This window comes from Pelmatolapia mariae, linkage group LG8 (genome assembly GCF_036321145.2).
Source record: "Pelmatolapia mariae isolate MD_Pm_ZW linkage group LG8, Pm_UMD_F_2, whole genome shotgun sequence".
Classification (NCBI taxonomy): Eukaryota; Metazoa; Chordata; class Actinopteri; order Cichliformes; family Cichlidae; genus Pelmatolapia; species Pelmatolapia mariae.
Window position 1 is genome coordinate 7268263 of NC_086234.1, and position 22809 is coordinate 7291071.

A 22809-nucleotide genomic window follows, 5' to 3' on the forward strand; every position below is an offset into this window, starting at 1 on the left:
AAAATTTCTAGTTTTTATAACAGTGATTGACAAAATGTGGACCCCTGGTGCACTGTCAAGGTACTGGTTGGTGGACAATGAAGATGTCATTCACAAAGCAAATAAACTATTACATTTTAATAGTGTAATTTACTTTAACATTGCCATTCAGTATTTACTTCGAAAATATTTGTAAATGCAATGTACATGCAGAGTGAGACAAAAGCTCACATAAACGTGTTTCCTGTGTTTAAACAATCTATTAACAGAGAGGCAATAACTAATGAGGCTGACACTGAATAGTGGCAGGGAGGCATACCATTAGCCATTTTTGAATCTCGAGAATCAGAAAAATTTGACCATGTTTTGGAATTTAATTGTATTCTTTCAAGATTTATAAGGTAATTTATCAAGGTAGTACTAATAACAGTGTGTTTACATTTTATTCTTAGTGCAGGTAAGACTATCTAACATTCAATTAAGTTAGCTTGCTAACATTAGCTGACTTAACTAACAATAGCTACACATTTAAACTGTTAATTAAACTCTGCTGGATTAATGTGTTAAAGAATGTTTTGCCAGTAAACACTAGCTGTCCGTACCACTGTCTCTTCTTTTCTGTGTGTACTTAAAGCAGGGAACCCCGCCCCCTGTCTTTGACAGATAACATTAATTTAAGAACACAGCGATAGGGTCAGGACTGCCAAAGTGAATTAAATAAATTATTAATTAAATAATGAATTAAATGTGTGAATTATTAATTAATTAAATAAATATATAATTAATTAATTACATGTGTCAATTGTTAATTAATTAAATATATAATGAATTAATTAAATGTGGCATTAATTAAATAAAATTTGAAATCAATAAATGAGTAATTTACTAACTGTTTTAAATTAAATGAATAGGCACTGAATTAATTATTTAAATATGTATTTAATGAATTAATTAATATTTTTATTAATTGATGAAACATTCAATTAATTATTTAATGGCATATTTAATTCATTCATTTTGTCACTCCTGGGCCTCCATACACTTCAACTTCCAGTGGTAGAAAACTGTATATGGAGTAGGAAAACAGGCTGTTCATAACATGTCAAGCTGTTAAAAGTTATTTCTAGTTCATAGCTTTTAAAATTTCATGGAAATGTTTGCAGTTTTGGCAATAAGAAATTGTATTTTCACATTTTAAAAAAGTTATTAATGCCTGCATTCTTACTCAGGGAGTAGTAATGGAGAAATCCTTAATTAAAAGCCAGCAATATATTATTAATACATGTATAATAAATATTAATTTAGCTCTGACACACATACTTAGTTCGTTTTTTCTGGTTGCATTACTGTTATTCTGATCCTGAAAACCAACTTAAACCACAGTGTTACAGTAAAATAAATATAATAAATATAGAATAAATATAAATGGTGCTTTCAGTAGATTGAGTTTATTAGAATTTCCTTTTAATTAATATATCCAACTATTATTTGTGTGATTTACTTGCAGTTCTATTCTACCTTTATTTGATAGGTATGGCTATTTTGGCTGCTATGCAATGTCATTTGATTGGCGTGTTATGCGTCCAATAAAGCACTCTCAATTCAACACAATCCAGCCAATGGACGGATTGTGGGGGCGGGGCTTTGTTGACGCCAGAAATGTCCAGGCCAGGTGCGTTGAGTCATTTCCCACAAACGTAGACTCAGGTATACGAAACAGCAGAGTTGGTTGTTTTTATTTAAAGAATATGGGGTGAATAGAAAGGATAGAGTGGAAGCTTCGTAGTGCCTGGTTGCACTTAAGCAGAAAACGTTAGAAGAAGTCAGCGGTGTTCAGAGCACGAAATGAGTGGTAGGTATTTGTTTACGCGTCTTTATTTTCTCAGACACCATATTGCAAAAAATATCCAAATTTAGCACTGACGTTTTAGATACTATAGAAGCTGGATTAAATTAAGACGCAGAACAAGTTTATTACACGTTTTCTCATTTGAATATTTATATGCTAAACTTAAATTTGGCCTTTTGACGTAACTTTTGACGTTATTTAGCGTCGCTGTCCTTGGTCCTGAAGCTCAGTGAGGCGCTCAGGGGGAACCCCAAGATGGTAACTCTTAGTGACATGTAACCATGGCATCAGCACCATGTGACTTCGTGACTCTTAAGTGGGTCAGACAGGACTTAAATAAACCAGTTAAATCCTATTTCTTACCTCACCTTCTGCAGCAAGAATAGCTAAGAGTGAACCTTTCCTGAGCTGATTTGGAAAGAATTTGGTAGCTCCATATGTTCGACAGTTTTTTGTTTATTTGTTTCTTTTACATCCAAATGCATTATGGTGTATTCATATGATGTACAAGTTTTCATTCATGCATCCAATATTGATTTGGTTCTGAGACTCAGACAGGTGAGAACAATGCAACATGGGCAGGAATGGACCAGAGTGTGACTCCAGGAAGCAAAAGAGTCAGTTATCATGTGGGAAAACAGCCAACTTCAGTGAGTAAAATCCAGTTTACACCACTGCACATATGAGTGATTTGAAGTTCTCTTAAATGTGAGTATAATGCAGTATCACCATGCAGGGAATACAAGACAATCCGTCTGCTCTGTGCTCCTGTAGAGTCCTCTGCGTGGAGCTGAGAGTGTGTGAAAGGAGACCCCGCCAGCCTCCATGGCTCAGTCGTCAGACCCATCCCGCAGAGAGAAGACCCCAGGGACCCAAGGGTCACACACAGCTACGCGCAACCTCTTACGGAAGAAGGAGCAGCGCCGGCGTGGAATCCGATCCTCCTCACCAATGGGTCGGGTCATCCTCATCAACTCTCCTGTGGATGGTAAGCAGCGGTCAAGCTGGTTGCTGGTGTAGTGCAGTTTGTAATACACAGTCTCCTGTAGACTAAACAGTGATTCCTTCTAATTAATTAGTCATAGAGAGCGGACAAATAGTTTTAGCATTCTGTTATCAATACATTAAACCAAGCATAAGTCTCACAACATGAATCCACAACACTTTTATACTCAAGCTTACAATCACAATATTTAAATTCTGAGGACAAATGCACAGGCACTACAGATTAGTTTTAATATTTGGGGCTATTATGCTTCTGTAACATGTCTTCTTTTATACTAAGAGAAAGAAAAAGGTCTTGATTTTTCTGCATCTTGTAATGCAATATGCTAATTTATGCTAATTAGAGTATGTTTAATGAGATAATGCAGCATTTTTAAACATAAAAGCAGACCTGGAATGAAACATTTTATTTCTGAAAATTGGCCCCTTTGAAATATCCACCACAATCAGCAACAACTTTTGACTTTAAATACTTTAGGTGGTGATGATAGCGAGGACCTCCACACAATCACGGTGGATAAGAGTGTGGACGGCAAGCTCGGATTCAGTGTGCGTGGAGGCTCAGAACATGGCCTCAGCATCTTTGTCAGTAAGGTAGAGGACAACAGTGCAGCGGGTAAGATTAATTTAGTCTCTGTGGAAATAAATAGATGTAGCCACAGATGTGAGAGTGCACAGAATAAACATTTGCTCTGTTTGTTACTCACAGTATTTTGTTTGTGTGCTTGTTTGCAGAGGCAGCAGGCCTGCTCGTAGGTGACAAACTGGTGGAGGTGAATGGCATCAGCCTGGAGAGCATCACCATGAGCAGTGCTGTGAAGGTGCTGACGGGCAACAACAGGCTAAGGATGGTGGTGAGACGTGTTGGCAAAGTCCCTGGTATCCGCTACTCCAAGGAGAAAACTACCTGGTAATAAAGCAGTATTCCTATTCATGTTTATTCCCAAAAAATTATTTTTAAAAATCTGTCAGATTTTTTTCCCCATGGTGATCAGCAGTGAGGTGTGCTGTTACTTTTTTAGGGTGGACCTGATTCACAGGCGTATGGTGGTGGAGGAGAGTGGACGGACGCCTTCTGAGGCCAGCTCAGGCAGCGCCCTACAAAGGATTGTCCACCTTTACACCACCTCTGATGACTACTGCCTGGGTTTCAACATCCGTGGGGGACAGGAGTTTGGTCTGGGCATCTATGTCTCCAAGTACGTACACCTGCTAGAGAAAGAAAGAAAGAAGCATGTTCATAAAATTTAAATGGAATTAAAAAGGGAAGAAGGAAGTTTGAAGCATGCCTGAATGCCCAACTTTTGACATGCACTCCTCTCATAGCGTAATGTTTTGTATGTTTATCTTTCTGTTTATTTAGTCAATAAAAAATCTCTGCCACTAATATATCGCTGCAATAAACAATTATTTTTTAATGTTGACTCATCTGAGGATCATTTTCTTCTAAAATGCACAAGTAATGACGTAGAACTACTCAGAATGTTTCAGTGTCTTGTTTTTTGTTAAACCAACAGCTCCAAATCCAAACAGCAGCTGATATGCATTTGGTATTTGAGCTTCAAAATACTGACACAGTTCATCATTTAAGCCCTTGCTTGTCTCATTGTCGCAGATTGGATCCTGGTGGCTTGGCTGAGCAAAACGGAATTAAGATGGGGGACCAGATCCTGGCTGCCAATGGAGTGAGCTTTGAGGACATCAGCCACAGCAGTGCTGTTGAGGTCCTGAAGAGTCACACACATGTTATGCTGACCATCAAGGTGAGGGCGGTGATGTATGACATAAATTGCAGAATACATTGCTTGTTAAATGAAAGAGCGTCATAGCCTCTAGAAAATGTTTTGGTTTTTAATCTTGTACACAAACAGTTAATATAATTATAAAATTATATTAACTGTCACATCAAAGCCAGTGATTCTAAGTCTTAAACTGACAATGATGTATTCAAGTAAAATCTCCCCAACCAGAGGTCTGGCTATTAAAAAACTTAAAACCCTCTTACTCTCCACACAGCTGCGTGAGGGATCTTCCAGGAATTTATTGGAAAGTGATGATTTTATACCTGTTGATCTCTAATGTGGGTCATAACCTGCTCTGGTGCAGTGAACCACCATCATTGTACTGATAACCCAGGGTTAACCCTGAAGTTACCTGGATAACATGAAAATCCTGCTTCGTAGTGGCTTCATTTGGGAAACTGAGGCTTCAGAAAGTTGCTGACCTGAAAAGAGGTGCATAGCTACAGCACAGTGTGTTTCTTTGAGCCCAGGCTTAAAGTAGCTATAAAGTTATGTTATGGTCTGTTTGAGACATATATTTTTGATTAAAAGATGTCAATAAACCATATGCCTAGCTGTATCCACACCCCTGACATTGTGTTAGTAGAAGTAAAGCTGTCTCAGTTGGATGTTTGCTGCTAAATAAAATCTTAACAACCTAAAGATGCCTCGTTGTGTTCTGCAGTTGGTCTTTTTTATGGAAAGCATGCCAGCCCTTTCATTAAAGCCTCTTTCAGATGATCCGACATGTATCACCTTTCTGACCTCTTACCTGACTTTCATCTTGAATTCTCTCTCAAACACAAACTACTCCAGTCGCATGGCTACGTGGTCGATATAGCAGCAGTTAGTGTGGCAGAGCCGACAGCTGGCATGCAGTCATAATATTCCTCACTCACTTAACTTGTCGGAGCTTGGGTTTCGCACTGTGAAAAATAGCCAGGCCGTGTGCATTATTCACCAGGCAGCTGGGATCAGGTGCTGATCAAAGCATAGAGCCGGTGTATTGTGCAACTTTTTTGTTTGGGAGATCTTTTACTTTGGTAACCTAAACAGATCCTACAGTTAGAAAGCATCCCAACTATCAAAGATTACTAGAAGGTCTGGAAAGGAAACGTGTTCCTCATGTAGGTTTTTGGGCATGTGGTTCTCCGGTTACACTTTATCAAATATAGTGATCCCATAAAATTTTAACTGTCTCTACTGTATCTATTTGCATATCTGTGACCCTATCTTCACAGGAAGCAGGACGGTACCCTGCTTATAAGGAGATGGTGGCAGAATACAGATGGCTTAATAAATGTATGTAAGTTTTTTTCTTCTAAAGTTTTCTTCTGTTCTGCTTATATCAGAGTGAATTTATCCTTTTAAATCTTTTAATCTTTCTTTATTAGTGGCCAATGGTACTCAGAAGTCTTCCTCCCAGGGCTCAGAATCCTCTTCAGCCTCTTCTCTGTCATCTGGGACTCCAGTGAGCTCTCTGAGCGGCCTGTCGCAGGTCATGTTCCCGCCCAACCTGCCATTTGGTTCTGACATGGTGGATGTGTGCATCTCCACCGAGGACCAGAGGTCTGTGTCTGGTTTGTTTCCCCTTTAGAAACACTCAAGCTAAAGTTCTTCTGCAGACCACACCAGGTGTGATGCTGATAGTTCTTATGTTCAGGTCTGAGTCAGAGCAGACAGAGACTGCCATTCAGACAGATCTACCTCTGAGATCTGGGACAGACACCACTCGCAGCCTGGGACCGACCACTCTGCTCAAAGACACAGTGATTCGTGGAGAGGAGAGCAAAGGGAAGAAATTGTCTCCCAAAACAGCCGTGCTGCTGGCTCTTAGCAGGCCAAGTCGACCCATCACCAGGTCACAGAGCCAAGTGACTGTGTCAGGTGAAAGTGAATCAGAGTGAAATATATCAAAATTAAATGGTTAAACAGTACAGTAAATAACCTTCTGTTACTACCCCACCATAGAGATAAAGCAGAAAAAAGAGAAGAAGCAGAAAGGAAAGGACCCCGAGGAGAAGAGCACCCTGCAGCGCTCGAAGACCTTCGTTAACTTGCTTTTCAAGGGTGGACGGAAGAGAGACACTTCAAGGGGGCGTTCAAAGTCCCCGTCCAAAGACAAGGCTGGGAAAGGTAGCTGCCTTGCTTTTCATTCCTACAGTGACATTCACGTTATATTAAACAGAAAATGAGATGTGCGGCCAGCAAAGATGTTGAAACATCTTCTGGAATTAAAACAGCAAACGAGAAATAACATGAACCAAATAGACGGCATATATCTGTCAAGGTCGAAAATTTCTTCATATCGCACATGATTTAAGTCCATAGATTCAAATTTGTTTGTGATGTTTCCTTTAGAACAGACTTGGCCAACTCTAGGACTCGAGGGCCGGTGTCCTACAGGTTTTAGATCTTACCCTGGGTCTACGCACCTGAATCAAATGATTAGTTCATTACCAGGCCTCTGGAGAAATTCAAGACATGTTGAGGAGGTAATTTAACCATTTGAATCAGCTGTGATGGATCAAGGACACATCTAAAACCTGCAGGACACTGGCTCTTGAGGCTTGGGTTTGAACACCACTGCTTTAGAACATCAAGATAGCTTCCAATTTTTCTTATTTTAGTTTCAAGTGTGTTTTTGAAGAAATTATGTGAAAGATGTTTCAATTTGTCACAGAAAGAATTGTTTTTTCCTAGATCACTTTGTTGGATCAAGCACCACCTCTAGTATAATTTCCAAACACACCTCACTTTATTCTTTTTGAGTAATCCTGCTAGCAAACAGACAAACTGAAAAAATCACTGGATAGTGGAAAAAACAGGAACTTTTCAGTTATCTAATTGTTTATTTATTAGCTAATTACTTTGGTGTATGGTGAATTGTCATGGGGGAGGTCTTTATCAGCAAGAAAAGTAATGAAACGTATGAAAATACAGTTAAGAAGTACTAAGTTTAATCCCCCTTTACATTTCCCGGTACCATCCAGTGGGCCAGATTGAAGTCTTTGGTGGTTGCCTGATTTAGACACATACTCAAGATTGATTCCACTCTGCAATGTTTTTAGATGGAGGACGGGCTGGTGAGATGCCAAATTCAGAGATGCTTGGAGTGGTGGAGGACATGGCCCGCAGGCTGCTGACTGAGGAGGAAGTGGCTGCTGTAATGAAGACGTGCAGAAGGGTAGGGCGCTGACTTAAACTCTGTAGGCATACTCAGTGTTTGTGTGTTGACCTCTGTAGTGTCCTAATCCAAGGGAGTAATAAACTACTTTTTGTCAATGCCATTAAAAATGTGTAGCAATGTTTTAACAAAAAAACCCAGGATTCATTAATATTTTCATAGCTGAATTTGTTTGTTTTCACCAACTAAATTTCAAACTACCTTAGATCATGAGTGTACACATGATGAAGGTCAGGCCGTCTTTTACTGTCATCCATTCCACAGAAAAACTTAGGAAAACTGGATCTTCTTCACAGTCCTCCTCAGACATGATAGTTTCAGTTAATTTTTCCATATATTGTGAATTGTGGGCGTGGCAATTTTACTGTGTTTCTGATTCATTGACATACGCATGTTGGTAAGAACAAAATAGGCTGGTGTGCAGGTGTCTTTAATCCAGTGGTAAATTTGTATGTACAATTACTTTGTGTTTGTGATATTGGAACATTTCTACACAGTGATTAGTAAGTGAAGCCAAGGTGCATTTATGCTTTGGCTGATGAGAGGTAACAGTCCTGTTTTAGAGACCTGCAATGTGTTAGCGTAGCTGTAGCAGTAGTCTTAGGTTTAGCAGGCAGGAGAAAAGAGCACTTTATTGTTTAGGGATTTTTCATTGGCATGAGAACAGGCCAGTTCGCAACATTAACCATGCATGGTGTAAAATCACAGGATAATTGTGAAGTACTGTCTCACTGATGTCATAAGTTGGTGTGTCAGGGCAAAGATGCTAAAGGACACCTTCCCAAGCCAGCAGCTTTGACGCCCTGGATGTGAGACTGGCCCATTTGGACAGTTTGTTTCAGTGTCCACTTGTAAATGTAAGGAAGTAATAAAACTATAGCTGCTAAATGCTTACTAAATGTATTTACTCTCTCAGTACGTAGCAGATTGTTCAGTGGAAAATCTGATACGTCATCTGCTGGTTGTGCTGGACCGCCCTGAAAAGCTGCTGCTGCTTAGAGAAGTGAGGTAAGGACAGGGAAACAATGGTGTTGGAAATGTTTCCAGAGAGGCTGAAGGATTTTTCAGGATAACCATCTCAAACTGAAATCCAAACGTTGCTCATTGAGCCGCTGAAGACTAATTAAAGATGTAAGAACAATGACTCAGCGTGTTTTTTGTTCATCCACGTGTCTCAGAATGCTGCTTCCTCCTTCTGATCTGAGTGTATTCAATAACATGGTGACTGCCATTGAAGCCGAGGCCTACGATATCCTCAAGTATCGCTCAGGTGTGTATGAGAATTATCTGATCATGGTATTCGAGCACCATCAAAGTCAGTTGTTTTCTGATATTACAAACCATATCTTTTCAGTTATCCCAAAAATTTGCTTTAACTTACCACTGCTTAGTAGGACCTCAGTAGACCCAGAAATTCTCTGTCCTGTAAAATATGATTATTTTACTCTTTGTCTTATCACCTTTTACCGCCTTTCTGTAAAGTTGCATTTGTCTCATCTTTCCATTGTAGTCCGGACTCCTCCTCTTCGCTCTCCCATTTCTGGTCGAACACCAAAACGGCGCCTCATCACTCCCATCCCAGGTCAGCACCTCCACTGCCATATCTTAACTATGTTTTTTGATTTATTATCTTGGATAAACACTGGCCTTTTCTTGGTCTAGCTTTTCTAAGGACAAATTTCTTTTTTTTCTTTAAGCATATTTGGTTCTCAAACTGTAGGGCGAGCCCCTTGGTGAGACATAAATCCACTCAAGGAGGGATGAAAGGACCAATGTGTTGAAGAATGTGATTTTTATTTTGGAAAAGTAAAACAGAGTTTGTTGGCACTATTGTATAACCTCTTATGTTTGATTGAAAAGGTTTGAGATCTTTGGGGGGGGGTTAAATGGGCTTCCATACTTTCCATTCAACTGTGAAACATTTTCAAACCTCAGCCTGAAGTAAACGTGCATCGAACTTGAAAATAGTTCCTGTAACAACATTTGTTCACCTTCCAGATTACCGGGGAGGCTTTGAGCTCCACAGTGCTGAGGAGGTGGAGAAGGAGAGCCACCTGCTGGAGGAGCTGGAGAAGCTCAGCTTGACTGGGCCCCGTGTGTCCAAAGACAGGCTCCACACCTCCAGGTCCTTCACACCTCTGCTGGACATACCGGTGGATGGATACAACACAGAGTCCAGAGACCTCAGACCTCCAGCTGCCAGCCCAGTGCTCCCCAACTGGCTGCTGGCCCGCAGCACCAACTCCAGGCCTCCTCTCCAGACGGAGATCGGCACAATTCGTTCTGTCCACTTTGATGAGGTGTCGCTGCACTCTGCTTCAGATAAGGGAGATACGAACTTAGAACGGGGACGGCCACCGTTAAGAAACAGTCACTCTAAAGGCAAAAAGGAGAAAAGTGGGGACAGGAGTAAAGAAGCCGTGTTTACGCTGCAGAGCGCTGCTCGCAGGAGTCGGCCTTTATTGTCGCAGGTGTTTGGTTCAAATCAGAAACTGGGGAGTGAACAGGTGAACGGTCATCAGGCTTCTTCTGAGGACATGATCAATGGCAGCGACTCCAAACAGGAGTATGAGCTCCGAACTGTCAGCATCTCCAAGACCAGACAGTCTCTGGGTAAGTAACTTTATTTGATGCCACTCTCACATTCAGAATAACTTTGTACCTAGTTTCCCAAACCAAGTTAAACTGAGCCATTATAAACTTTCATGCGACTAATTACGGAATAATGGAAGGTCTTTCTTTAGTAATGCTTCCGAGCAAGAGACGCTTGGTGTACTGGCTATTACAAAGTGACAGTAAATAAATGAAAAGTGCTCTCCTTCTCCTTCAGCCATTTAAAAACAATTGGACAAACAACGCGTGCAATCTGCTCTCACATATCAAAGTGAAAATTAAAAATCATTTCAACTGCAAATTTTATCACATATCAGAAAAATAATCCAGTGAAATGTGTTTCTAAAAAAAAAAAAATCTGAGGCTGGAAACAAGCTGACATGCTTGATTTTCATGTGGTAGCCTAGCCATTATGCAAATTAGGAGCCTGCCCCTCGATACCCTGGCTCTCAAAACATAATGCCGTGCTGCAAGAACGCATTGTGTTGCAACAGTATGCATGGAATTGATTGATCCTGTGAACACGCACTAAAACACTGGAAAATACTAACTGTATGATATACATTTTTGTATTTACTTCCTATATTTAGATTAAATATGACATTGTTTATGCATGCCTCCAAGTACACCTCTGACTTGTGCTGCTGTGATGCTGCAGGTATCAGTATATCTGGTGGGATGGAGTCAAAGGTTCAGCCGGTGGTGAAGATTGAGAAGATCTTTCCTGGAGGAGCTGCCTCCACCTGTGAAGTTCTCAAGGTAACATGACAGTACCAAACAGAAATCTTCTGTTGTCCAATTTTAGTGATTGCAGTTGAAGCTTCAGTTTCCTGCTCTTAGCTAACAGGAGTAGCACGTTGTGTCGGTTTCTGCTGCTGAAGCCCATTCATTTCTAGGTTTGCACTAAGTTGCTGCCATGTGATCAGCTGATTAGATATTTGCAAGCAAGCAGTTGAATAGATGTACCTAATGAAGTTGCCAATGAGTGTATATAGTTCAGTGCATTTGTTCTGTCACAGTGTCTGACTGGATCTCCCTCTGTTTCCCAGGCTGGATTTGAATTGGTGTCTGTGGATGCCGTTTCCCTACAAGGGGTCACCCATCAGCATGCCGTTGACATAATCCGAAAAGCCTTCAGCAATAAGGCCAAAGACCCCATGGAGTTTGTTGTCAAAGTCCCCAAAGATCTTTGAAAGGACTCTGAGTTGCTTTTGTGGATTTAGAAAATATATCCAGTGATAAGCAGCCTCTGGAATTTAACTTGGACACAGGTAAACTTTTACCAGCACACACACTGCTGAGGTCTGGTATGCATTTTTTGCCATTCAAGTTAAATTTGGGAATAAGGACACAGAAACTTTCTGAACTGAAACAAAGCTGCAGATAATATTTAAGAGAAAATGAACAAACAAAGTTGTTTGTGTACAAATGAAATCTCTCACTTTTTCACAACCCCGGAGCCAGTGCCCGTCCAGAACATTTTTAACTTGTTTGACCAATATCCATTAGTGCATAACATTCTCAAAGATGGATAACTGTAGGTTATGCTCCTGCATTTTAAACTGTGCAGGATGGCAAACTTCAAACTTGAGTGCCTTTGAAAGCCCCCGTGGACTGAATATTAATAAGAATCCATGTTAAGGTGGCTTTAAATTCAATTTTCTACCTGAAGAGGGCAGACATGGACCATTCACAATATTCCTGTGGACAGCAGCTAGCAAGAAGGATTTCTGAAAAGTTACACCAGAAAATATTAAATGTAAACAGAGAATTAAAAATGGGAGAAAATACATCTGTACATGAAGGAAAGACCTGGTGTAATAAATACAAACTGACACAGCTGTTAAACTTTTGTCTCTTTTTTTATTATTAAAACCAGAGTGGGTTTGTTCAAGAAATGTACAGCATGAAAATATACATTTAATGTTTTCATACAAATATTGTGGATTATAAAATTATACAGAGGAACCAAAACAAACATCTACACAAACGGTAATATACAGGCATCATATCTGTAGGAGCAAAATATAGAACGTGGGACATTGCTTTGGTCTATTCACAGTGGCTATGCTTTTATTGTGAGATGAACACATCTCTGGAAGAAAACTTTATCATGTTATGTGGGACAAGTGAGGTTTATTTACATAATAATGGAGGATAATAATGATTCACTCAGCAGTGAGAGAGGAACAGGACGTGTCTCCTCCTGTGGTACAGGGACGTAAATAAACAGATTCAAGCAGTCGGTGGAAAATTAGTTTGACTTTAAACGAAAACGTCACTTGGTACAAGAGCTCGCCATTTCAGCGATGAGTAATACAGAAACGTTCATAACACTTTATCCACACACAGAAAAACGACCTCCTCTTTGAGAGAAGTAGTTTCTCCAATTATGATTAAAAAACAAAACAATGATAAAGGGGAAAAACAGTCACAATATATTGTGTGATATAAGACATTAGGCATTATGATTTCCCTTTAATATCTGGATGTTTGAGGAGATCCAAAACACTACATCTAATTCTCAACACTGTCAACTTCTCCCTTTTTTACTTCTGCATGCTCATCAGCAGGTGCACAACCACAAAATAAGGCTGCTCGATTTAGGCAAAAGCCACAATCATGATAATTTTGGACAAAAATCTTGCAATCCTGATTATTTAACATGATTATTGATGATTTAAAACCGTGAATTTGCTAAACCTCAGAAAAAAGGGCTTTTCACATGGGATTTCCTTGACCTTTAGGCTAGTTGGTGCATTTTGACTGAAAGTTAAACTTACAAAAACTGCTGCTCCTCTTTGGACCAGAGGGAGAGCAGTAGCAGATAACCAGCAAACATCCGGTTAACCATCACTGAAAGAGGACCAGATGAGAAACCCTCAGAGATCCTGTGAAGTTTGCAGGCAAACACTGATGATCCTTTCACTTCAAACATGTTCTAGAGTCAGAGCTTGTTGACCAAAGACTCTTGTTTGTCTCTCTCCATTTAGTTCAAGCTGAACTGAATGGTGAATTTGTTTTCGGTTTTAGAATAGAAGTGAAGTTGCACTGCTGTAAAGGACAGGGGTGCGCTTGATTTATTACCAGACAAAATTATCATCCCTATTGTCCTGATTTCATATTTCTTTAAAGCCAAAATAGTTTGATCCTACACTTAAGGGAGAAGTTAACGGTGTTTCCACCAAACACTAACAAAATGAAGACAGTCTAGCTTTTGCAAAAACAGCAAGACGATTATGCACAGGTGTACATAAGTAAATAAATCATGGCTAATCTCCATTTTGCTGCTTCAGTTTCAGAGTCCTGGGCTATTTCTCACCCATAAAACACACACTCAGCATTTTACTAAGAGTGAGCACACTTTTTAGCGTAGGTTTGAATGAGATGTGACTGACTGTACTACAGCACTGGTAACAGAAAGAAGTGAACATGACATGGAGATCGTTTTTGTTCCGTATCTGGAAATTAAAGCCACTGTATGATGCAGAAAAACTATAAATCGAACAGTAAACAGGAAGTGATTTGGGACATTAATGGTTTTTGGTAAATATCATCTTTAAAGCAATGATATCATGAAGTTACTGTCCTGTTAAGGTTTTGGAAGATTTTATCCTCATGTTCTGCTGCTACTCTCCGGGAGAGTTATTTAATCCAATCTTGAGATAACCGTGGCACAGATGTTTGTGTCTGTGCGAGCTTAAAGCTGATACGTGTCGTGGTGTTAAAGTAATATTTGTTCCAGGCATTGTTAAATACTGTGAATTAAGACTAGACAGATGTTCATGACACGGCTTCAACCCTCTCCATTAATTTAGGGATAATGGGAACCTATTGTGCACATTACGAGCTCTGGGGAGTACACTGGTTGAATGTCTCTGCCCTTCTGACAGTTTTTTGCCATTCCTTGCGAACCTTCAAATCACACCAGAACGGTTTGTGTTTAGTCTACATGGGCCTATGGCTGACTTCCTGCGCTCCTCATCATCTGCTCTGTGCTTTTGATGCAGCTTTGATGACAGCAACATTTTAAGTGTTGCGGAGGGGAGAGCTCGGGTACTTCTGAAACATGCCGCAGCATGGTGAAACTACAAGCATTGTCTTAAGTGGATGCAATCAGCTCCAGCTGTACCGAGTGTAAATCCTGGGGTTATACTTGTCAAATATCTCATACTGGGCCTTAAGGCAGCTCTAAGCGATCTTATGATTGGCTGCCCACTGCTAACAGAAGGTGTGAACAGTAGGTGGCTGGGGCTGATGTGTGCCAGATATGACTATATTAAGGACATGCACTTTAAAAAGCCAGAGCTTTTGGCTCACAGGGATTACTTGCACAAATGCTGACCTAATTCTTTTAGATTTTTTTTAATTGGCCATTTTTAATATGAGCATCCACCTTGTAATAGTATAAATATGAAAAAATAAAATAAAATAAATAAAGACTAATAGTTCACTTTGTATTTCCAAACTATCAGAGTGCATTTTTAAGAAGCCTTAAGTTTGTTTTCCAAGATCATTACAGGTCCAGAAACATATTTGGACAACAAAAAAACTAGGGTTTTGTTTTTTTGTTGCTACAGTGAAAATAAGTAGAGAACGATCAACAGTTTACTTGTTGGTCATGAAGCAGTTAGCATAAAAGCCTGACTAGTTCTGAGGAAAACAACAAGATAGACCTGTCAGCGATTAGCACCAGGCTCTGATTCACTCACTCTTATCATGACATCCTGATTGTGTGGTATCCCACGATCGCTGACAACAGCGTGGGCTCCATCCAAATGAACTGCACTAATGAGAGCTGACTACTAACACAGAGTGGGAGTGCTAAAGCCAGCAGGGAAGGTGGAGTCATAACCAACACAGGGGGAGGATAGCGAAAGGTTGAGAGAATGAGAGAAGTGAGTCACCCACAAACAAAATCTCCCACGAACTTTGAAAAGTGTGAGAGGACCAGGTCTCGTATGCTTATATCTGGTCGGTGTTAATACTAACAGACATTAATAGAAGGGCAAAGGACTGAGTTGGAGGGCTAACAACTAATTAAAGGTCAGTGGCTTTAAAGTGAGACTTGTAGACCAGACCAATGAAGCAGAAATCAAGCGGTGCAGGTTTGACACACCACTTTTTTTTTCTTTTTACATTTTAGGTACTTTTATGCTTGTCTGAACATGAGGGAGGAAAAACAATTAGCTGACATAGTGCAAAATTAAAAAAAAAAAAAAAAAAGAACATGAAAACACAATCAAAGGACAGATACGAGGGTCAAATTTCTGTTGCGGCAATTTCATCAAAGTTGATCTCATTGCCGCTGCCCTCATCATCATCTCTGCTTTCCAGTTCCAAACTGAGCTCCTGCAGGAGCTGCTCCAGCTCTCGGTTCCTGCGATACATCTGCACATAGTTCTGCTGCAGCTGCTTCTGGTAGCGAATTACTTTGTCCTTTTCCTCCTGCCATATCTTGCGCTCCTCCTCAAAGCTTCCCAGTTGCTGCTCAGCTTTCTGACGCTCAAAAGCTAACTCGGATCTCATCCTGTCCATCTGCACCTTCATGCTCTGCAGCGCCTCTGTGTTGCTCTGCCGCTGAGCCTTCGCTTCGTCGCTCTCGTAGGCGAGCAGCTGCTCCTCGGCTTCCTGAAACACCTGACACTGTCTGTTTCCCGGGCCTTGATTGACCAAAGCATCTCGGAGATGGGCCATTTCCCCCTCCAGGCGTCCTACCTTTTCTCTGAGTAGCTCTGCTTCGCTCTTGCGACGCTGAAGCTCATTTTCACACACCTCCAGCTCCAGGGTTCGAGTTCGGATGGTGCCGTGGGCCTCTTGGAGCAGCACCTGGGTGTTGGTCAGCTCGCCACGAGTCTCCCTGAGTTGACCCCGCAGTGAGACGATCTCCCCCACACGCTGAGCTAACTCACTCTGCACTTCCTTCAACTGCTGCTTCAGCAACGAGATTTCCCCCGACTTCTGACAGACCTGAATGGAGAGAAGCATTTAGGAGGGAAATTCAGTCAATGAAGTGTCGACAAAGAGCTTTGTTTGTTTTAAAGGTTAGATGGTGGTACTACTACTACTAATAATAAAATGGATAAAGGAGTTGTTGTGCTTTATAGCTGAAAGATTTTAGAGAAGGCTAAATAACATTTGTGTCACTGACCTGTTGTTTGGTGGTTTTTATTTACTCTCTTATTTACAGATTTGATGAGGTAGACCTCATCCATAGAGGTAAAAAGTTGTTCCGTTTGACTTTAAAGGTTTGCAGCTCGTCACTAGTTGGTTTTCCAGATGTAAATTTTTAATACAATACCCAAGCTCTTAAACAATCAAAATAAATGCAACTGATTCCCATTATCAATCAAACTGCCATTTATTTATGCAGACAATCGATTTGATCAGTAATTAAATGTCAGAAAAGTGTGAAAATGGTTCATTTCAGAAACTCTCTTGAAAAAAAGTCATAAAATACAACCAAAGAGTATTCAATCTGAGAGGCTAACGTTTGTGTGCAGGTAATTATTTTAGATCCAAAATTAAGTACAAATATAAAGCATATAGCGCTTTTTAGAATAATAATACACTAAAATGTTGCAGAATCTTTAAGAAGGACTGCTTTGAACTTTAGAAAGGATTTGTATTTTACACAAAATCAGTCAGAATAATTAATATAAACTATGAAATAGTTACTTTTATGTTTCAAACTGAACTTTTTCTTATAAAATGTTGGATATTTTTCTTTAAAAGAAGCCTTTTTTAAACTATTTTTCAGATTTTTTTGTTATTAACACTAAAACTCATTGGATGACCATTTCATTTCATTCACGATTACAGCAAGGCATTAAATTAGTGATTTGATTTGCACAGTTCTTATAGCAGTGATGAGGAGTTTAATGAAGGATGAGACGTGGCAAAAATCACTAAAAGGGCTCAATAATACACTTTACAACTCAAATTATTTCATGTACTTATTACTATATTATATACGAGTTTAAAGAACATCCGCTCACCTCCCACTTGGTCTCCTCGAGTCGAGGGCCCAGCTGGATCTTCTCATGCTCATATGAGGTGCAGCGCTCCTCGAGCTGCTCCCTCTCCTTCAGAAGCTGAGCAAAGTCCTCCTGCAGTTTCTTCTTCTCCTGCTGGAGCTGGAAAACCTGCAGCCATCAAAAAAAAAAAAAAAGAGAGAGAGAGAGGGATACACTTAAAACAATGCTTTGTTTTCAAAAGCCAACATTGAATATTCTTGTCTGAGGTTCTAACCTGCAGCTGAAGCACCTGCTGTGCACGCTGGGCTTTCTGAGAGGCGACCTGCATCCTGGTGGCACAGCCCTGCCTCAGCTCCTCCAGCTCCAGCTCAAAGCGCTTCTGCTTCTCCTCATAAACCTGTAAAGCAGAACAACCAGTGGCAGAGAGGTCAAAGTTCAGATCTGTGTAAGTTTAGGTAAAGCAAATGTCCTGTTTGGATATTTTGTTTGGCGGTCTCACCTGACATATTGCAGCTTCATTCTCATCCAGATTGTCTCTGAGTTGCTGCAGCTCCAGCTCTCTCTCCCTCAGTTTGTCCTCTAGATCCCTTACCACCCCCTCATAGCCTTCCACAGGGCCAGGAGAACGCCCACCGGACCCGCTGTCAGACAGAGGCTGCCCCCGCCCACTTATCGACCCAGAGCCTGTGCTCTTACTGGAGGAGGATCGCCCGCTGTCTGAGTTGGAGTGTCCATGTACAGTCACTGGCGGAGCGCTCTTCATGGGCTCTAGGTGGCCAGCGGAAGCCTCCCCCGACGGCAGGTTGTAGCTGGCAGCACTGTAAGGCGGCAGGCTAGAGAGGGAGTTGCGTCCAGAGTCTGATAATGAGCAAGACTGGCTGTTACCACCAGCGGCGTTACGCCCACCACTATAGGAGCTACGCTTCTCAGAGCAGGAGGGCGACACATCTCTGTGGGTGGGGCTGAGCAGGTTCAGGTTGTTTTGGCTTTCTGGTGCATTGGCACAATGGCGAGGCGAGAGATACTGCATCGAGGAGCGGCTCTTGGGAATGACGGGTTTGAAGGCAGTGGGCCGCAGCACTGTTTTCTCCATATTCTAGTAAAAGTAAAAAGAGTGAATGTAGAGGAGAAAATGATTTACAAGAAAGCTTCAACACAAGTACTAGAGAGCAATCACAAATGAGCAGCTGCTTACATGCTCTGAATAACTAGAACTTTGATCATTGTCTAGGTTTCCAAGATAACTGTGCAAACTACCTGCAGTTGAAGATAATTTGATATATTCTAAAGCTTTGCAAAGCAAAATTAAGCCTAAACAAAGTTGTGAATAAGTAGTTAAAAGATGTTTTATGTGACACAGGCCCTGCTTCTGGGAAATGGAGTCTTTATAGGGCGGACAAAACTGAATGATATGGACCACATATAAGGTATGCACTGTGGAGCCTCACACACTCACCTTCTCAAGTTTTCCTGACACTGGTATCAGTTTAGGAGGAGGTCCTCCAATATTTCCATTTAATCCTTCTTTAATCTCGTCTACTTCACTTCCTGGGCTGCCAGGTGTCACATGATTGTCATTCCAGTCACCTATGTAGTCCTCATTCAGATATGTGTAGTTCCCATTCCCAGTCTCCTTCTCCAGCCCTCTGCTGGACGTCGTGGAGTTCTGTTTCTTGACTGGGGGAATGCTTTGCAGTAACAGATCCTGTTGGGGCGACTCGGAGTCCACGCAGGAAACTCCTGGTGTGGGCCGTCGGACTCTGGCTCCCAGATCAACAATTGGGCGATGGTCCTGGTAGGGACCAGGGTGGGTGGTGATGAGGCTACCGACAGAACCCATAGGATCCAGAGTGGCCAGTGGCGCGTTGATGGGGGGTGAAGGGGCAGAAGGGTGTCGTCTGCGAGCTCCTCCACTCAGGCCTGGGGTGTGGGGCTCAGCAGATACAGGTAGAGGCTGAACCAGGGCCATGGTGGCAGCTCAGAGAGGTCACTCGTGCTGAAAAAGAACAAATTGTGATAGTGTTAAATAGTGACAGACTGATATTGTTCCTTTTTTCCCCTGTCATGGGGACTGTTTCAAAGAGGGACACTCATGATAAATATGTCCCAAACTTCAAAATAACTAGATCAGCATACTTTATGTTCAAGAAATCCCTGTATGATTTCAAATAGAGAAGAATCCTTAATCTGTTCTCAGGAATGGATAAAATCATTCTAATAGGAGCTAGAAATGAGTGCAAGTCCAGACCTCTCTCTCCCTCGCCAACTCCTCCATCTCTTCCAAGTAGCCAAGAGGTGTAATCTATCCACTCCGTCACCTCCCAGTGAGACCCGCCCAAGAAAAGCTCACTATGAGGTGTCCAGGAGGCCAAACCACTCAAACTGGCTCCTTTCAATGCACAGTATCATCTACTCTGTACCCCTCCCAAATGACCAAACTCCTCAGTCACCCGTCAGAGGAAGGACATTTCAGTCCATTGTATCCACAATCTGTCTTTCAAGATGACAGTGGATTTACCAGCACATCAACCTTCAAATTCAGCTCACTCTTCATAACAGAACTATACAGAGTCCACATGACTGGCAATGCTAGGCCACTTTATCTGTTGACATCTCGCTCCAAAGTTCCTCCAAACGGAACAAGACTGAAGTACAAAACTGGAGAAAATACATTTTTCCCCCCACACTAAAACAAGGATGAGTGCTAGGGCAAAAACAAACCAATGCCAAATACGTTAATAAAATATGTAAATGAATCAAAATTAACAACTGTCATACTGTGGAGCTCCAGTTATCCATTTGCTGCACCATGAAAACATTGTTTTGGCTTAAGAGTAAGTTTCAAGTCCTCTGAAAGCCCTTCATAGGTAATTCCTTATAGAAAAATCTGCTAAATTTTAAAACATTTCCATCAGATGCTTCATGCTTTAATTTTTTGCCATGCATAATTTAACCTTTATACTATGAATATTTAATGAGTTACAATCACTCAAAGTACATAGGAGTGGATCTAAATTTTGCACTTCTTAATTCACATTATTTTTGCCCTCATTACTTAATAAAAAACAGGAATTATCCACTTGAAATTTTCACAGCTGATAATCACATTTAACCTTTTAAAATCTGCAACCAAATCAATTTTACACCCACTCCAAGTGTCACAATCTGAAGCTAAAATCAGACTTTTGTTCAGTGAGATTTTTATGTAACCAACAGCAGATCTGCACCAGTTTCATGTCTATGACGTAGATGAATAGAGACATGTATATTTTGTCATTCACTGAAGAAAACTTCAAAGAGTACTTTTCTGGGGGGGGGGGGAGTTTCCACTATGTAATATAGGTGGCTGGTTAAAGCAAGCTGGAGCGCACATTTTAATACCAGAATCACTTTCTTACCATAATTCCTTCTGTATCAAAACAAATTTTAATATAGTGATTTTTTTCACACTCTCAACTATAGCTCAAGGCTGTGAAATGGAGAAATGACACAAGTGTTCACATGTTATGGTTAAAAGTTTCAGCATGTCCTTTAATATGTTTCTCAAAAACCTGGTAGGCTCTGGCTCAAGTAGATGAAGACACAGCAACTGCATGTTCCCCTCTAAAGTCATTTTATCTTATTTGGTGTGAAGCACTGACTGATTCTTCATTAATAACTGTCATAGTAAGGGCAAGGTCTTATATTAAGCCTTATAAAAACAAGTCAAATCTTAAGTACTTAAAGACAAAAATCAGTCGCTGTCTGAGTGCAAACTAGCAAAACATGATATCACAGCATTTTTCTATCAAAGGCTTTGTTAATAGTGTTTTCAAATAGCTGTGTCAAAACCTGTTGCTATAATATTTACTGATCTTATCCAGCAACTAAAGAAATGAGCTGAACTGGCATGTTTTTCTTTGAGGAACTAACAAGAAGTGATTGCAGCATTCAAATCTCCCCACAGGGTTTCTTTCAAGGAATTTTTCTCACAGCGCCTATGACAGAGACAACACAGAGATGATATACAGTAGACTGAAGGATACAAATATCCCACAAGACCATGGTGGGCCACACACAGACAGCCAGGGACAAGGCCATTCATTATATCCATCCAAGCAGCACAAACAGGGCTTGAGGCATGGGGCAGCACAAGGAAGGGGTCTCTCTTCATTTGAGATGTAAAATCCCTTGTAACATGCTGGCATTTTCCCTGACAGCAACAAAGGCTACTGTCTCCACACATCTTATCAGCCTTAGGAACAACTAAAAAGTTCATAACTGTGGATAATACCACAAAAGGCGAAACACTGAGAAGAGGAGACAGGTTGAACTTGGCGTGGTACTTCTGCAGTGGGTGTTTAAAGCTACTAAGTAAAGGCAATAATACACAGAAATTTTTTTTAAAAAAAAGCGTGACAGACTTACTTTTTCACTCCTTCACACGTCTGGTGGTAAATGTTGACATTATAACAGCAGGCACAACAGACTATGATATCAACAGTTTATTCCCGGCGCTGCCCAGCAGTCGAGCGTGAAGAACAATGGACAACAGGACGCCTGATGATGAGATCATGGTGTACAAAAACCAACAACGGAGCCTCTTGTAGACTAAAAACATCATCACGGTGAGTCAGACCGTCAGGATATCCAACCTGTGGGTGTGTCGTCGCCTTAAGTTTCAGAGAAGTCATTTAAAGTATGACAGGAATTCAGTTTTCACTACGTCACTCACACGTTTTTGGTAATCAGCTGTTGCGGTCCAGGGGTTTTGTAATGATTTACCAGTATGGGGGTTTTCTGTGATATTGCTGTAACTCTTGTTTTGATTTTATTATTCTAACCTTCAGTGTCCCTTGTTTCTGTGTTGTTTAGCATGTGTGTGTTTCCTCCCTCCCTGTCTGTCTCCACCTGTGTTGTTTACATGCACCCATGTCTCTTTTCCCACCTTTTTTCTAATCCCTAGTTAGGCCTCAGGCCTTTCGACCACATGTCTTTTTTTTTTTAAAGCTAACACTAAATAGGGAAAAGATGTTCAGAAGTTGAATTGCATGTAGCTATGTGGACAAGGAAAAGGAAGATACTTTTATCTCCGTTTCTGACATCACAAACATGGTTCTGTGTTATTGTTTGCGAGCTTATTAATAGCCAGTGTTTCCACATCAGTTTTTTGCATTTTCGTGAGAAATATATATATTTCAAAACAAAAGCAGAAAATCCCAGTTTAAAAAAAACAAAAAAACAAAAACAAAAAAAAAAAACCTACCTGTGAGGCTGTAGCATATATCCTGTTTCCTCCCTAGTGTTTGTCTGACTAGTTCTGTGCTGTTTTTGTTCCTTGATGTGCTCCCTTGTGCGTGTCATGTTTTCCTAGTTTAACTTCTGCTCTTCCTGATGGTTTCCAGAGAAGTCAAATAAAGGAGGAGTCCTGCATTTGGC

General features: G+C 40.8%; 2 protein-coding genes across 5 annotated transcripts in view; one reads left to right on the forward strand and one right to left on the reverse strand.

Annotated features, from left to right (window-relative positions):
• The first annotated feature begins 1630 nt into the window (after positions 1 to 1630).
• On the forward strand, positions 1631 to 12251 carry LOC134633686 (PDZ domain-containing protein 7-like). Of its 2 annotated transcripts, none has more exons than XM_063482644.1 (18): positions 1631 to 1831; positions 2377 to 2478; positions 2603 to 2816; positions 3312 to 3449; positions 3569 to 3743; positions 3856 to 4032; positions 4449 to 4596; positions 5856 to 5916; positions 6009 to 6183; positions 6278 to 6501; positions 6586 to 6750; positions 7686 to 7801; positions 8718 to 8809; positions 8980 to 9071; positions 9312 to 9383; positions 9800 to 10414; positions 11073 to 11173; positions 11464 to 12251. In XM_063482644.1, exons 3-18 carry the CDS (start codon positions 2654 to 2656, stop codon positions 11605 to 11607), a joined length of 2658 nt encoding a protein of 885 aa, XP_063338714.1. In that variant the 5' UTR covers positions 1631 to 1831; positions 2377 to 2478; positions 2603 to 2653; the 3' UTR covers positions 11608 to 12251. The 2 variants fall into 2 exon arrangements, with proteins under 2 accessions (XP_063338714.1, XP_063338715.1); XM_063482645.1 differs by having other exon boundaries at positions 2383 to 2478.
• Positions 12252 to 12257: 6 nt separating this feature from the next.
• LOC134633688 (leucine zipper putative tumor suppressor 2 homolog) overlaps positions 12258 to 22809 on the reverse strand; it is a 44966-nt gene continuing 34414 nt past the window's right edge. For 2 of the 3 annotated variants that reach the window (XM_063482646.1, XM_063482648.1), the window contains 5 exons: positions 18848 to 19387; positions 17891 to 18487; positions 17666 to 17788; positions 17413 to 17559; positions 12258 to 16384 (listed from right to left, as the gene is read on the reverse strand). In XM_063482646.1, the coding sequence (XP_063338716.1) occupies positions 15677 to 16384; positions 17413 to 17559; positions 17666 to 17788; positions 17891 to 18487; positions 18848 to 19360 (2088 nt within the window). In that variant the 5' untranslated portion in view covers positions 19361 to 19387 and the 3' untranslated portion in view covers positions 12258 to 15676. Of the gene's footprint in view, positions 16385 to 17412; positions 17560 to 17665; positions 17789 to 17890; positions 18488 to 18847; positions 19388 to 21798; positions 21866 to 22809 lie in introns of those variants that run through there. The other variant, XM_063482647.1, reaches the window with a different exon arrangement.